General features: G+C 41.9%; 1 protein-coding gene across 2 annotated transcripts; it reads left to right on the forward strand.

Moving 5' to 3' along the window:
• Nucleotides 1–54: 54 nt before the first annotated feature.
• Nucleotides 55–13,172, forward strand: LOC112562442. 2 transcript variants are annotated; one of them, XM_025235722.1, is made up of 6 exons: nucleotides 55–200; nucleotides 958–1,173; nucleotides 1,713–2,069; nucleotides 3,212–3,451; nucleotides 4,580–5,142; nucleotides 13,112–13,160. In XM_025235722.1, exons 2-5 carry the CDS (start codon nucleotides 966–968, stop codon nucleotides 5,035–5,037), a joined length of 1,263 nt encoding a protein of 420 aa, XP_025091507.1. In that variant the 5' UTR covers nucleotides 55–200; nucleotides 958–965; the 3' UTR covers nucleotides 5,038–5,142; nucleotides 13,112–13,160. The 2 variants fall into 2 exon arrangements, with proteins under 2 accessions (XP_025091507.1, XP_025091506.1); XM_025235721.1 differs by lacking the exon at nucleotides 55–200 and having other exon boundaries at nucleotides 528–1,173; nucleotides 4,580–5,146; nucleotides 13,116–13,172.
• The last annotated feature ends 1,408 nt before the right edge of the window (nucleotides 13,173–14,580 follow it).

A 14,580-nucleotide genomic window follows, 5' to 3' on the forward strand; every position in this document is an offset into this window, starting at 1 on the left:
CCTCCTGCTTTGCTCAAGGATTATCACTTCATTACCTGTGTATTCTTTAACCTTCTTAGCACTGCATAAAAAATAATTGCGTACTAAAAACAGTGGCATTAGTCGGTGATGCTTGTTTTTTTACTTAGCTGCTCTCAGGTTATTAGACCACGAAACCTATAATTTTCTGGAAAGGAGAAAACTTGAACTTCGCAATAAAAGTAATGAAAATTGTCTACTTTCCACTTGATAACCAATAATTCCAAGAAAATTCAGTTATATATTGGTCATATAAGGTCTTTATCGAAGTCTGGTAGAAATGACTGCAGACACGACTGCTGTGGGTTTAATATACAGGCGTTCTTAGCCCCGGGGCGGGCAAAGGGCATGTGCGGGGCCTCAACGCCCGGCTGACTAACTTCCATATGCCTAGTTACATATAATCAAGAAGCGGGGGCCCTACGGCAGATGCTCGTCCCCTGCCCTAAGCACGGCCTGTTTATATATATAATGAGCTGCAACTGAATTGGCCGCTCTAGGGATCAATAAAGTATTATTTAATCTTATCTTATCTTATCTTATATGAGCACGATCGTGGCCAATCGCGCTAATTAACCTATGGTATAATAAATTCGCTTTAATTTATATTAAATAGCCAGTGTTTTTATTGTCATCTCTTTTTTTATTATTGGTCAACGCAGCATCACCAGCAGGATAAAATTGCTCCATTATTCTTATTTGGTCATAAGGAATACATTAGAGTTTGCCTTACTTTTTCAATTTTTACATGTACATGAAGTGGCACTCTTTTTCACACACTATACCAGTAGGTAATATCTCCAACCGGAGGCTGTTTTCATGAAGTAAACTCACAAAAAACATAGCATAATATACACATTAATGATATACAGAGTACATGCATGTGTTTCCAATTTTATGGTGAAGTCTCCATCCATACAATTTGTTTGTTGAATTCAGATCAGTAAATGGATGCTCAAAAGCAGAAACGGCTTCAAAGATTACCAGTTCTGCATGTGAAAGGGAACCATTTTGATGTAGGATATGTGACTGGAAGTACCTTCGCTGAACATATTCGTCTGTATATGTGTGGTGATGTAGAATCTGCCAAAATAGTACAAACCTTTTATGACTCACCTGATGGTCGCCAATTATGTGATATCCTCCGCAAAAAAGGTGAAATTTATTTTTCATGGAAGATAACTATTATAGTTTTATTTGTTTTTTAATCTTTAATTCACTTTAATTCAATTTTGAGAATTGATTTGTTTTTGTTTGACTTCACCTTAGAGTTTAAAATATTTATTCACATAGACTGTGTTGGAAAGCAAAGTGGTCCGCTATTATGGCTGTCTGGCGAAACAACTATCTGATCCATTGCTCTAACAGCTAGAAGATAGTCCAGTGGGCACAGATCTCTGGCAGATGTTCTCTCTGTAATGCATCATCTATTTACTAGGCTTTCTACTGTGCTACAACATGGCCTTAAGCAGATAACTCAATATAAAGTACCAACAACTTTCAGATTCTTTACATATTGTTTTTAGAATTCTTTCATGTTTGCCTAAGTTTTTCAATGCTTACAAACAGCTCAGATAATTCTATATAATCAATTCAAGTAAATGGAAAGATGCAAACTGTTGCTGTTTATCAGTTGTCATATGTCAATGTGTCTTGCAAGTGGAAAACATTTAATGCTTATGCTTTGGTTGCAGGAGAAGACAACTTTCCTCAGTATATTGCTGAAATTCGTGGCCTGGCCGCAGGTGCCGGAGTATCCTATGAAAAAATGTTCCTTCACAACATTGCATATGACATTGCATCTACTTACGTGCGCCCAGATATTGCTCAATCTCTGTCACTGCACAGTGTGAAGGCAGAGCCTGTGCATCACATTTTAGACCATTGCAGCACCATTCTGCTGAACCAACCAGGAATCAAGGTCATGGGTCACAATGAAGATGGCAGCGAAGTCCTTCACCGTTATGCCTACATGGTGTCTGCTCAGATTTATGATCCAGATTTTCCACCTATCTTCCCTTGCAAACAAAATATCAGTGAAAATAAAGAAGGTAGTCTGGCCCCAGTTGTCACCCGTTTGTTTCTTTGTTTTAACCATCTTTGATTTCATTCAGACCCTGTTTAAATGTATAAGTATTTGATCAATAAAATCAAAGTGCAGTGAGATGGACTCAATATAGAGTACATTGAAGAAGCTGTATAATAAGGAAGATAATCACATCTAAAGGGTGCGTAGTGAATGAAGATGAGCCAGTACAAATAACAGAAAAAATTGCACACAAAGAGATCAGCCAGTTAATATTTTTTGAAAAAACATTCTCTCACATAAAGAGATCAAACAATCAGTGGCTTCAGTAGGAACGTTCTGATATCAGAGTAGCTTGAAATGTGCAGGTCGTGCATGACAAGAACCAAGCAGAAGAACCAAAATGGCAAAATTAGAGAAATAGCAGTGAGAAGACAACAGAAAAAGGATTAATTTACCAAAGCTTTTTGACATTTCAGACCAGCAGAATTAAGTTGCAAAACAATTTTTAATGTAATTTTGCCTTTGAACTCTTTTCCTCTCTTGTAACTGATAGGAATAAAAAATATATTTATAGCTCACATGCACAGTGGCTTGTGCTATAAACATTTTACATAATGCAACTTCTTTAAGTACTGATGCCCTTCGATCATTGCGAGAACAGTTTTAAACTTTCAGCCAGTTGAAATTAACACTCAGACATAGAAAATTAAGCATGTTTGTCATCAAGAAAATACCTTTCTAAGCTCTTCATTTTATATTTTCATCTTTTAAGATGATGCTTTTATGTATTGCTTTGTAAACAGTTTAGTCTTTGTATTTTTAATATTATAATAACAGTGAACATTTCTATTGCACTTTTTCAAATGATTTGCTCAGAGGGCTTTACAGAATTGATAGACCGATCTACGTAAATGGAATCACTGACAACCTTTCACTCATATTTACTCACGCCAGATATGCTCACTTCTACAACAGACACACCTACTCATACACAAGGCAAATACAGAAACATTATGCATGCTCGTGGTCAGAACAGGGTCGGCGTGAAGTGTAAAATGTTCTTCTTACAGCAGTGAGAGAAGAATTATAAATGTTATAAAAAGAAATTATGAGCAAAAACTTTTTCTAATCAAGCAATTATTATAAATATTTAAATATTTTCAGACAAAAGTGAAGGTGCTTCTATGGGCAGCACAGACGAATTTACTGCATACTGTTATCCAGGATTGCTTCCCGGCGTGGCCTTCAGTTTCAATGGCCATGGTTTGGTGTTTGGTATCAACTATCAGTATGTTGACATTGCCCCTCTAGGCACACCACATCTCTTCATCATGCGCAGTTTACTTAGTGCATCTTCCATAGAGGAGTGTCACCACCTCCTGGAGAACAAGAACCGAGGAGGAGGTAAGGACATAAGCCTGAATTTTTGAATGCTTGTTTATTACTAGCACAGATAAATTTATGTTCCTTTTGTTTTCAATTTTTGTTTTGCATTTTTTTGTAAGTTCTCATTTGTTGAAAATAATTGCGTAGAAAATCATTCTTTGACCATGTGTTCGACATTTCTTATGTTGTTAGCTCTTTCATAAGTGCCAGTTATTTGGCTTCCCTGTATAGCAACGAAAAATAGTCTCAGAATGTTTTAGAGGCATAACCATAACATTCAGCATCACATGGACCTTAATGCATGACTCTTATGCCTTTCCAAAATGGGGCTCATGGGCTTCATGATTATGAAGAAGAAAGGCTGAGAGCGCTACAAAGATAAGGTGGCCAGATGATTGCTTCATTTGTTTGCCAGTAATAAAAAAAAAGCAAAGCTTTGAACTGGAAAAATTTGGGGAGACAAATATACAAGTTTTCAATATAGGTATTAAGCATATAGCAGGCCTCTTGTGAAAACTATTTCAATATATAAAAGTATAGTTGACCAACTCTACAAGAATCAAAGTTTAGAGCAAGTTAAAAAATTATTTAACAAATGCTTGCGATGCTTGTGACATACAGTAATGTAGGTCTGTATGCATCGGCCTTTGTTAACATTTATTTGTACTTGATGGTAGGTGTGCAGAAAGGATTAAAAAGTAAACAGCAAATCTAATGTTGTTTTCATGTTTCTTTTTGAGAACTACTTCGGAAACATGTCATACAAAAAGTGTAGGAAACATAAATGTTAAAATTTTTCTAATTTTTAAACAAATCTCCATCCATCCAATACGGATGTTAGGCAAGAGGGTATATGATCAAACTTTGATGGTGAGGGTGATTTATTTTATCACAAAGTTTGGCAAGAGGCAGTGTGAGTGAGAAAATTGTTGGCAAGATAATGATTTGTGACTGTACTGTAACTAATTTGTGAATTATTTTACTCTGTGCAGGTTCAGCTGCAGGTTACCTGTATCATATGCTTACACCTCCCTCTAGACACTACATAAACATGTTGCTTTGTTGTTTCCCCTAGTTAAAGTCATAATGTTGAGACTGAAAAAATACCAAATTCACCATCCATGCCCTGTGGTTTCTTATTCACAGGAAATCTTGGCTTCAGTGTCAACATTGCAGACGTGAAAAATCAAGACACTATGTGGTCAGCTGAAGTGCAGCCTGGTGTAAATAATAATACAGTACATATACACCCAGTTCCGGAAGGCATTCCAAATAGCTCAGAGAAAAAAGGGTATTATTTTCAAGCCAACAGCTTCCAGCACCTTCCCAACTCAAAACTGTCTTCAAGACTTAAGTCACCTCTGGCAAGGCTGGCTCGTGCAGCTGAAATGTCACCATTTTTGACAAAGCAAGACGTGTTACAAGCACTTGGAGACACAAAAAACCAAGATACTCCTATTTTTCGGAGCATCAGGCAGCAAGACTTGTGTGACACAGCCGCCACAGGTTTATTTGATCTAAAAGAGCAACGCCTGGATTTGTATTTAGGCAACCCTACAAATACCTTACCATTGCTATCATTCCCGATCAAATACCCACATTAACCAGGTTTTAAAAATGCAATCTTTTTTGTTACTAGGTGTGAGCTCTTCTTTCAAATCAAACTTTATTGTCTGTCCGAGGAAGTCCAAGACAGAATTTTTCTTTTGCTCATGTAACACCCATGACATTTAGAGAAAATGTCATGTGTATTTACACATTTATAAAAGTAAAATAGAGCTATATTTTTTTATGTCGAACTCTCGCGGTACGGAGTTTGACGAGAGTTTGATCCCGGTATAAATAACTTCCGGTCGAGCTGAGACTTCCTTTCTGTTGAGTGTCGAGACGAGGGGTCGAAGTGGAAGTTTGTCCTAAATCAGGTTGGTTAAAATAACCTTGTATTTCATTGAAATAACCTTGTATTTCGTTTGCCAAGGCTTTGGCCTAAAGAATGTTACAGTTTTTTGTGGAGGTTGGATTTAGTATTTAGTAGGATGTCTTATGATTTCGTTTGAGGGGGAGGACTGCTCCCATCTTAGCGTTTGAGGCTATGGCGACCGCTGATTGAATAAGGGGATACTAGCTAGGGAATATGGTGGTTAAATATCTAGGACCATATTGTGAAAGGATGGATGTAGTTTTTGTGTGCCTTGAGTTTTGAAAATACGTAGGTTATGGGTTTAGGTACAGAGAGGGTACCACGTGTTCTCCACGTGTTCTCCACGTGTAGCAAAATCCGTGTAATGATGATATCATGGAGATTTCTGATGTTAAACTTGTTTGAGGGAGAAAGGAGGTGTGTGCAATGGAATTTGCTGTAGTAAGATTTGTGTATATGTTAGGAAATGCCATGAGGATATAATGTATGTTAGGGAATTTGCTGTAGAACGATTCTTGCATATGTTTGGGCAATGCCGTAAGGAATATAATGCATGTGATGGAATTTGCTGTAGTAAGATTTTGCATATGTTTAGGCAATGCCATGAGGAATATAATGTATGTGGGGAATTTGCTGTAGAAAGACTTTGTGTATATTGTTGGGGAATGCCATGAGGGATATAATGTATGTGAGGAATTTGCTGTAGAAAGATTTTTGCATATGCTTAGGAAATGCCATGTGGAGTATAATGTATGTGAGGGAAGTTGCTTAGAGAGATTTTGTGTAATGGGACTTTCTTGTTCTGATTTCAGGGCAACATACTTTAACTTTACCCCTTACCCTTCACTTTTCCCCTTCACCTCATCCCAATAAAGAATTCGGGTTGACGAACTTGTGTTTGGTCGTACACGTGATAAAAGAAGGAAGTGAACCTCCCACACACCAACTCTCAAAAATCGTGCCCGCTACAGTTTGGCGCCCAATGTGGGGCATGATTTGAGAGTGCCACGGGAGAGAGACTTCCTAACACTTCGTGATGGACGGAGAAGATCAAGTCGCCGAAGGACCAGGCCAAGACCCAAGTACCTCGGCCGTAATGAGCGAGCTGCTGCAGCTGCAGAGAGACTTGGTGAGAGCAATGACGACCATGAGCCAACCAGCAGCAGTTAATGTTAACGTGAGCTCCCCGCCACCCCGGCTGGGTATATTCACGGGACTTCCGCCAACAGGGGGTCAAGAAGTAAAGTTCGCAGAGTGGAGGGAGAGAGCTCTTGCCTACCAGGAGGAGAGCACAGACGGGGAGGACATCAGGGTAAAGAGACTGAGGGCCAGTCTGAGAGGTGTGGCCCTACAGCAAGTGAAGAACTGTCCGAATAGCAGAGAGATAGTTGCCACCTTGAGGAAAATGTATGAGGTGCGAGAGAGTGGGGAGGACGTACTCGTTGATTTCCTCAGCATGAAGCCCCACAAAGAAGAAGGAACAGCAGGATTCCTGCTGCGCCTATGGGACAGGTTGGCGAGGAGCGGAAAGTTTGAGGAAGAGAGATACGCCGGAAAGTGTACCATCCCTCCTAGCTCAGCTCAAAGACAGCCAGCCCTTACTAGCGCTGGAGCTGCGCACTAACTTTGGAGCCCCTGGCCAGGCAGAGCCCGAGCTGGCAGAAGTACTGTGCCAGGTAAGGGAAAGGGAGAACAACGCCCCCAGAGCACCCAAAAGGTGCAGCACAAGCACATAGCAGCAACACGCCGACTTCAGAGGGTGCGAAAAAGGGAAGAATTTTGACTGTGACGTCGAGCAGCTAGCAACGCTGGTAGCCAAAAGTTAAGAGGTGGGCAACACTACACCAGCACCGCCCCATCAGCTCAGTCAACACACCGACTTCTTCGGAGAGGATGCACCCCGTGATCGCCCAGCTGGACTGCCACCTCCATGCGTCAGCACGGGAGGGGACCGTGTACAGGTGTGGAGTTCAAGGACATCTGGCGAGAGAGTGTCGGGCGAGTACTCCGCAACATTTAAAAGGCAACCAGTCACTGTCAGGGAGCGGACAGTGACTGCACCAGCGACACCTACCTTGAGGACAAGGGAGCTCCAGAATGTTCATGCAGAACGAGACTCGTTCCAGTATTTAGATGCTGTGTTGGGACCCTCTTTTGAATGTGACGTTACTGTTTGTGGTTTTGTTACACGTGCCTTGCTAGACAGTGGGTCTCAGATTACGACCGTGGCAGAACAGTTCTATCGAGACAATCTCTCTCACATTCCCCTATTGAATGTAGAGGAGATTTTGGGTTTTTAAACTGTCAGTGAGGGGAGCGGGTGACCAGGTGGTACCTTACATAGGTGCCATCAAGGTTAGCTGTTGCTTACCAGCGACAGTAGCAGGAGCAGTGATATTGTACATGTTGTTGCACTAGTAAGTAAGGACACAGAGTATTTCTCTAAAGTACTATCATTATCGGGAAAACCTTTTTAAGCAGTTAGCGGGGAAGGGAAACCTGAGGCCATTTTTCAGCAGATCCCCTCCGAAGTCGCGCTAATGTTCAGCTAGCTGTGTCAGGGAATGACACAGAAGGGTACCTAGGGGCGGTACGGCTTAAAGGGAGTGATGTCATTCTTCCAGCACATTCCCAGGTCATGGTACAAGGAACTTCCAGGGGAACAGTACCACGGTCAGGTTTTGCAGTCTTAGTCCAAGAGCCCGTTCACAAACCCCTTCCAGAAGGTTTAGGTGTAATAACCACAAGGTAGTGGTAGCAGATTCGTCCAATATCGACGTCCTGTTATGTAATATTCTGGCAGGGACGTGAATCTGAAGGGGGGTCTGTGATTGCAAATATTATGCGTATCGAGGCCGAATATGATGTCTACCAATTGTTACAGGAATTACATGCCGATGTGGTAAGTGACCGTGCGAGCCCTGAGGTCCAAGGTCAAACTCTGACAAAAAATAGTAAAATATCCTTTCAGTTTGGACAGAACGTACCCGACGATTGGAGGGAACAATTTGAACAAAAACTTCAGGAATATAAAGATCTTTTTGTGCAGGACGAGTTTGACATTGGCCGGGCAAACACGGGCACAGAGTTTAATATGGAAGTCCACCAGGGCCTGAAATTCGGAGCGCGCTAGGCCGCTATCACTCCAAGACTTCCAGGACTGCAAACGGCACATCCAAGGGTTGCTAGATGCGAGATTATCAGGCCTCGACATCCTCCTTTGCCAGTCCTATTGTTTTGGTCAGGAAGAAATCAGGGGCCCTGCGTATGTGTGTCGACTATCGCAAGCTGAACAGTCGCACTGTGCGGGACAGTTACAGCATCCCGAAGGTAGAAGACCTTTTCCTTACCCTAAGTCAGGCAAGATATTTTTCCAGTATGGACCTATGTAAAGCTATTACCAGATTCCAATGTCCGAGGAAGCTAGAAAGTTCTCGGCGTTTATAACGCCATTTGGACTGTTTGAGTGGGACAGGCTTCCACAGGGACTTTGTAATGCGCCAGCCTGCTTCCAACGTATTATGGAGACCGTATTTCGGGACATGAACCTGGTAGAGCTCATTGTCTTCCTAGATGATATCCTAGTTCACGCTCAGACATTACATGAGTTAGAAGAGAGGACACTCCGCGTCTTGCAAAGGCTGCGGAAGTACAACCTAAAATTAGATCCGCTAAATGTACATTTGGTGCGACGGAGATTAGACATCTGGGATACGTTATATCTGAAGGGTGTATCCGCCTGACCCGGATAAAATATCTGCTGTCACTTCGTGGCCGAAACCCACGACAGTGAAGGAAGTGAAGAGTTTCGTCGGTTTTGCGGGTTTTTACCGCAGATTCATCCCTGACTTCTCACAGCTAGTGAAACCTCTGAACGATTTACGGTGGGTTATGTCCGGCAAGACGAAAGGTAAATCGAAATCGCAGGGAAATGTCCCGCTAAGACTCTCCTCGGATTAACAGGGCTGTGGGGGGTAGAACAAGATCAAGCCTTCCAGAAGATCAAGGATGCCCTTACCAGTGACTTAGTCTTAGGGTTAGCTGATAAGACTAGGCCTTCTTTTTGCATTGCGATGCAGTGGCACCGGAATCGGAGCAGTCTTATACCAAGAATTTGACGGGGAGATGAGGTTATCGCTTACGCTAGTAGGGTCTAAACGTTCTGAGCAGAACTACCCGGCTCATAAGCGAGAATTCCTTGCCCTGAAGTGGGCGATGAGTGATAAGTTTTGTGATACTCCTGGGGTCTAGTGTTACAGTTGTCACGGACAACAATCTCTCTGTTACATTCTGGAAAATGCTTAAGTTGGATGCAACGAGCCATCGTTGGTTAGCGTCTTTGTCCAGATTCGATTTTCAGCTGCGGTACAAGAAAGGCAGTGGACACATCGACGCTGATGCATTGTCTAGAAGACTCAAGGCCAGCAGAAGAAGACGAGAACTACAAAAGAACAAGAGAGGAAATAGCATTTTTAGTAGAGAAGGCTAGAGAGTTTGATAAACAGTCAGACGGGACAGTAGTAGACTCCCATTCAGTGAGAGCAATTTTGAAGATGCACAAGGTGAGTATTCCACAGAGTTGTGAAGCTCGTGCCTCCAGTCAAAGAACCCGGGGCAGTAAGTCACGGCCTGCTGTTGATGTCACAGAAGATGAGTTCGTCCCTGTTGTAGAACAGATGGTCATGGACCCATTCTTGATTCCCGACGACGTTTTGGACCCAAAAAGTTGGAGGCAAGCACTGAGCCATCTCACAGAGATCAGTGGAGGAAATTCCAGTTAGCAGATAGAAATCTGGCTGTTGTTATTCGCAGCATGGAGACAGAACGCAGTTGACCACATTGCTCAGACCCAGGTAATCTCGAGCTAAAGGTGTTTGCTCGTGAACAAAGACGGTTGCAAATGAGAAATGGCGTTCTTTACCGTAAAGTGGAAGAAGAGGTGATATTAGATGGCAGTTAGTAGTACCATTTTCGCACCGGAGACAAGCATTAGAAGGGTCCATGAAGATTTATTTCATACGCATTTCGACACGCGAATAAGCCAGCTTCGCATGAGATTTTTCTGGCCGTATATGGCGAAAGACTTGGAAAGCAAGATTAAAAAGTGTCCCAGGTGTATCAGAAGAGGAGCAGTGCCCAGAAAGCACCGATGGAAAACATCATAACCACGTTTCCTCTTGAGCTGTTGTCCATAGACTACTTGACGATTGAGGTCAACAACCAAAGCAGAACATACTGGTAGTGATGGATCACTTTACAAAGTTTGCAGCGGCATTTTGCACAGAGGACCAAAACAGCTAAGACAGTAGCCAGGACTCTATGGAAGAATTTCTTCATGGTGTATGGATTCCCAAGACATACTGTCAGATCAAGGCGTGACTTTGAGTCACAACTCATAAAGGAGCTTTGCCAGATTGCAGGCATAGAAAGATCAGAACAGCCCTACCATCCATGTTCGAATCCAGTAGAAAGGTGGAATAGAACCCTTCTGATATGCTACGTAGTCTGGAAGATGATAGGAAGGCAAGTTGGAAGAGAAGCTACCAGCAGTAGTTCATGCCTACAATTGTTGTATTCATCAGAGTACGGGTACAGCCCATACTATCTTTTCTTTGGCCGTCACCCACGGTTACAGTGGATATAGCTTTTGGAAAGAGCTAAATCGAAGGCAGAAAGGAAGTACTAGGAAATAATACAGAGCTTCAAGGAAGAACTTTCTAACGCCTACCATAAAGCTGTCACCAACATGGAGAAGATGGGTTTCCGTAACAAGGTTCGTTACGACAAGTCAGCCCATGCTGCCGAGTTAGAGGTGGGAGATCGTGTATTAGTAAGGCGTCTAGGCATCGAATCGGTTCGAAAATTCGAGGACAAATGGGAAGAGACAGTATATGTTGTGGTTGCAAAGTCACCGGGTTTACCAGTGTACACCGTCGAGGACGAAAGAGGGGAACACGACAAGAGGACGCTGCACAGGAATTACCTATTGCCTGTGGGGGCGTTAGATATCAACACGCCGACCAGGAAAACGGTCAGCAGGGAAGAAAACCCGGAGACGTGAGAAAAAGCAGTCAGAAGAGGAAGATGGCTCAGGAGATTGGGACGATGAAGCGCGAGTGGTAGGCGTGGAAATAGGGCCTACACCCACTCCGACACTGAGGCCTGAGGCGCCTCCATTGTCCCAGGAACATTCTAACGCGGAGGGTCAGCCAGACCCTATGTGCGAGCAAGGGGGAAGCAGCTCCAGACATTTATTGCCCTGAAAACCTGCCTAGGCGTTTCCAGAGGAATAGGAGGCCGGTGGACAGGATTGAACTTGATGCACCGATGTGCCAGCGGAAATGAAGGTTGAACGATGTCCGACAGAAGATGAAAAAATCTTTTAGGTTGGGATCAGAGAAACCTCGAAAGTGGTACATTGCTTAAACTGGGCTATACACGAAATACTGGAGGTGTTGGATAAGTGGTCTAGTCCAGCAATAGTCGAAACAGATGTGTGAAGGTAGAGGGTGCGAATTTATTTGTTAGGGTTGCGATGTGAAATGGTCACATTTCTAGGGAAATAGCGCCCATTTTATTTAGGGGGGGTGACTGTAACACCCATGACATTTAGAGAAAATGTTGTATTTACACATTTATAAAAGTAAAATAGAGCTATATTTTTTATGTCGACTCTCGCGGTAACGGGAGTTTGACGAGAGTTGACCGGTATAAATAACTTCGGTCGAGCTGAGACTTCCTTTTGTTGAGTGTCGAGGAGAGGGGGTCGAAGTGGAAGGTTGTCCTAATCAGGTTGTTAAAATAACTTGTATTTCATTGAAATAACCTTGTATTTCGTTTGCCAAGGCTTTTGGCCTAAAGAATGTTACAGTTTTTGTGGAGGTTGGATTTAGTATTTAGTAGGATGTCTTATGATTTCGTTTGAGGGGAGGAACTGCTCCCATCTTAGCGTTTGAGGCTATGGCGACGCTGATTGATAGGGATACTAGCTAGGGAATATGGTGGTTAAATATCTAGGACCATATTGTGAAGGATGGATGTAGTTTTGTGTGCCTGAGTTTGAAAATACGTAGGGTTATGGGTTTAGGTACAGAGAGGGTACCACGTGTTCTCCACGTGTTTCTCACGTGTAGCAAAAATCCCGTGTAATGAATGATATCATGGAGATTTCTGATGTTAAACTTGTTTGAGGGAGAAAGGAGGTGTGTGCAATGGAATTTGCTGTAGTAAGATTTGTGTATATTGTTAGGAAATGCCATGAGGAATATAATGTATGTTAGGAATTTGCTGTAGAACGATTCTTGCATATGTTGGGCAATGCCGTAAGGAATATAATGCATGTGATGGGAATTTGCTGTAGTAAGATTTTTGCATATGTTAGGCAATGCCATGAGGAATATAATGTATGTGGGGGAATTTGCTGTAGAAAGACTTTTTGTATATTGTTGGGGAATGCCATGAGGGATATATGTTGAGGGAATTTGCTGTAGAAAGATTTTTGCATATGCTTAGGAAATGCCATGTGGAGATATAATGTATGTGAGGGAAGTTGCTTAGAGAGATTTTGTGTAATGGGACTTTCTTGTTCTGATTTCAGGGCAACATACTTTAACTTTACCCCTTACCCTTCACTTTTCCCCTTCACCTCATCCCAATAAAGAATTCGGGTTGACGAACTTGTGTTTGGGTCGTACAACGTGATAAAGAAAGGAAGTGAACCTCCCACACACCAACTCTCAAAAATCGTGCCCGCTACACTCACAAACCCAACCACATATACAAACATAATATGAGCACATATATATATATACACACACACCATAATGGGCACATATATATATATACAACATAATGGGCAGACATACCCATACAAGACATTCAACACACATGCACATCTACACCTCACACATGCATGCAAACCTTCTAAGGAGGATGCCAGGTGGTATGGCGCCCCTATGAGTCCTTGTGCCTTTTATTTAGGATGGTGGTGGTGGGTGCTGGTAGGCAGTTTTTGGTGCACGTGGCACTTCGTAGCACCTGCCTGAGGGCAACAGCTGAGATTTGGGATGGAGAGGGTGTGTTTGGTCTGAGGTGATGTTTGTGCCATCTTTCTGACTGCATGAAGGTACAAGTCAGAAAGTGGCAGCTGTGTTGTATCAATAATTTTATTTGCCTGGTGAATGATTCTCACCAGCCTTGCCTTGCCTTTGACAATGAGGTGACCATACCATTACATTCGGAAGCAGAGCACTTTTATCAGCTTGTTGAAGAATCCATGCAAGTGTAAGGCTACAAATCGAATCTGTGCTGATGGCATTCACCTTCTTAACATGAGTGGCTATGATAAAAGGGCATGCAACAAGACCAACTTTCATTATTATTTGTTTTTGCTAAGCACTTTAAGGCTCTAGTGATTGTGGGGGCATTATATTAATCTATTATCAACTGGGAAGTATGCTGCATTGAACCAACTAGTGTGCACACACCTACGCCAGTACACAAATCTGTCAACTTTTCCCTTCCACTGTCACAAAGCCTTGTTTACAATTACTAATTTTATTTTCTTGAGCTGTCATTTGCTACAGCATCTATGTTACAAAATGTCAGCAACATGAGCAGTTATAATTTTTTCAGAAAATAATGGGTGCATAGCTGTTTTGTATTTTATAAGAATTAGTATTCTTGTTAACTTCACACTGAATTTTTACGTATATATATATATGCATGTACAGCTTTGGACTGTTTAACTTGGTGTAATTGACTCAAATCATGCTGCTAAGTATTTCTGTATTTTAACATTATGTGGGTGTTCAAATATACCTATGAAAGAAAAATTGATATTACATTAATTTGAAAAAAAGCATTTGTTACATTTCACTCAGCACAGATTTCTATTTCTGATGATAAATGTAGGAGAAAGGCGATAATGTATCCAAGATCCATGGGGGCGAAGCGTAAAAAAGGGACATAACTCAAATTCTCATCTTGTTGATATAGTCAAAGGTAAATGATTTATGTCGACTAAAGCCCTTTTGTTTATCCAGTTTCTTCCTGGTATATCGTCATTACTCTATTGATCCTGTTTATGCTACAAATATTGGTACATTAAAGACACATCTGCAGCTAAAGGCAAATTACCTGTAAGAGGACTACATTAAAAAAAAAACCTACTTTTACAATTTTTGCATTTCCATATTCTCACAGTAATTTCCTGTGTTGCACATGC

This window comes from Pomacea canaliculata, linkage group LG4 (genome assembly GCF_003073045.1).
Source record: "Pomacea canaliculata isolate SZHN2017 linkage group LG4, ASM307304v1, whole genome shotgun sequence".
Lineage (NCBI taxonomy): Eukaryota > Metazoa > Mollusca > Gastropoda > Architaenioglossa > Ampullariidae > Pomacea > Pomacea canaliculata.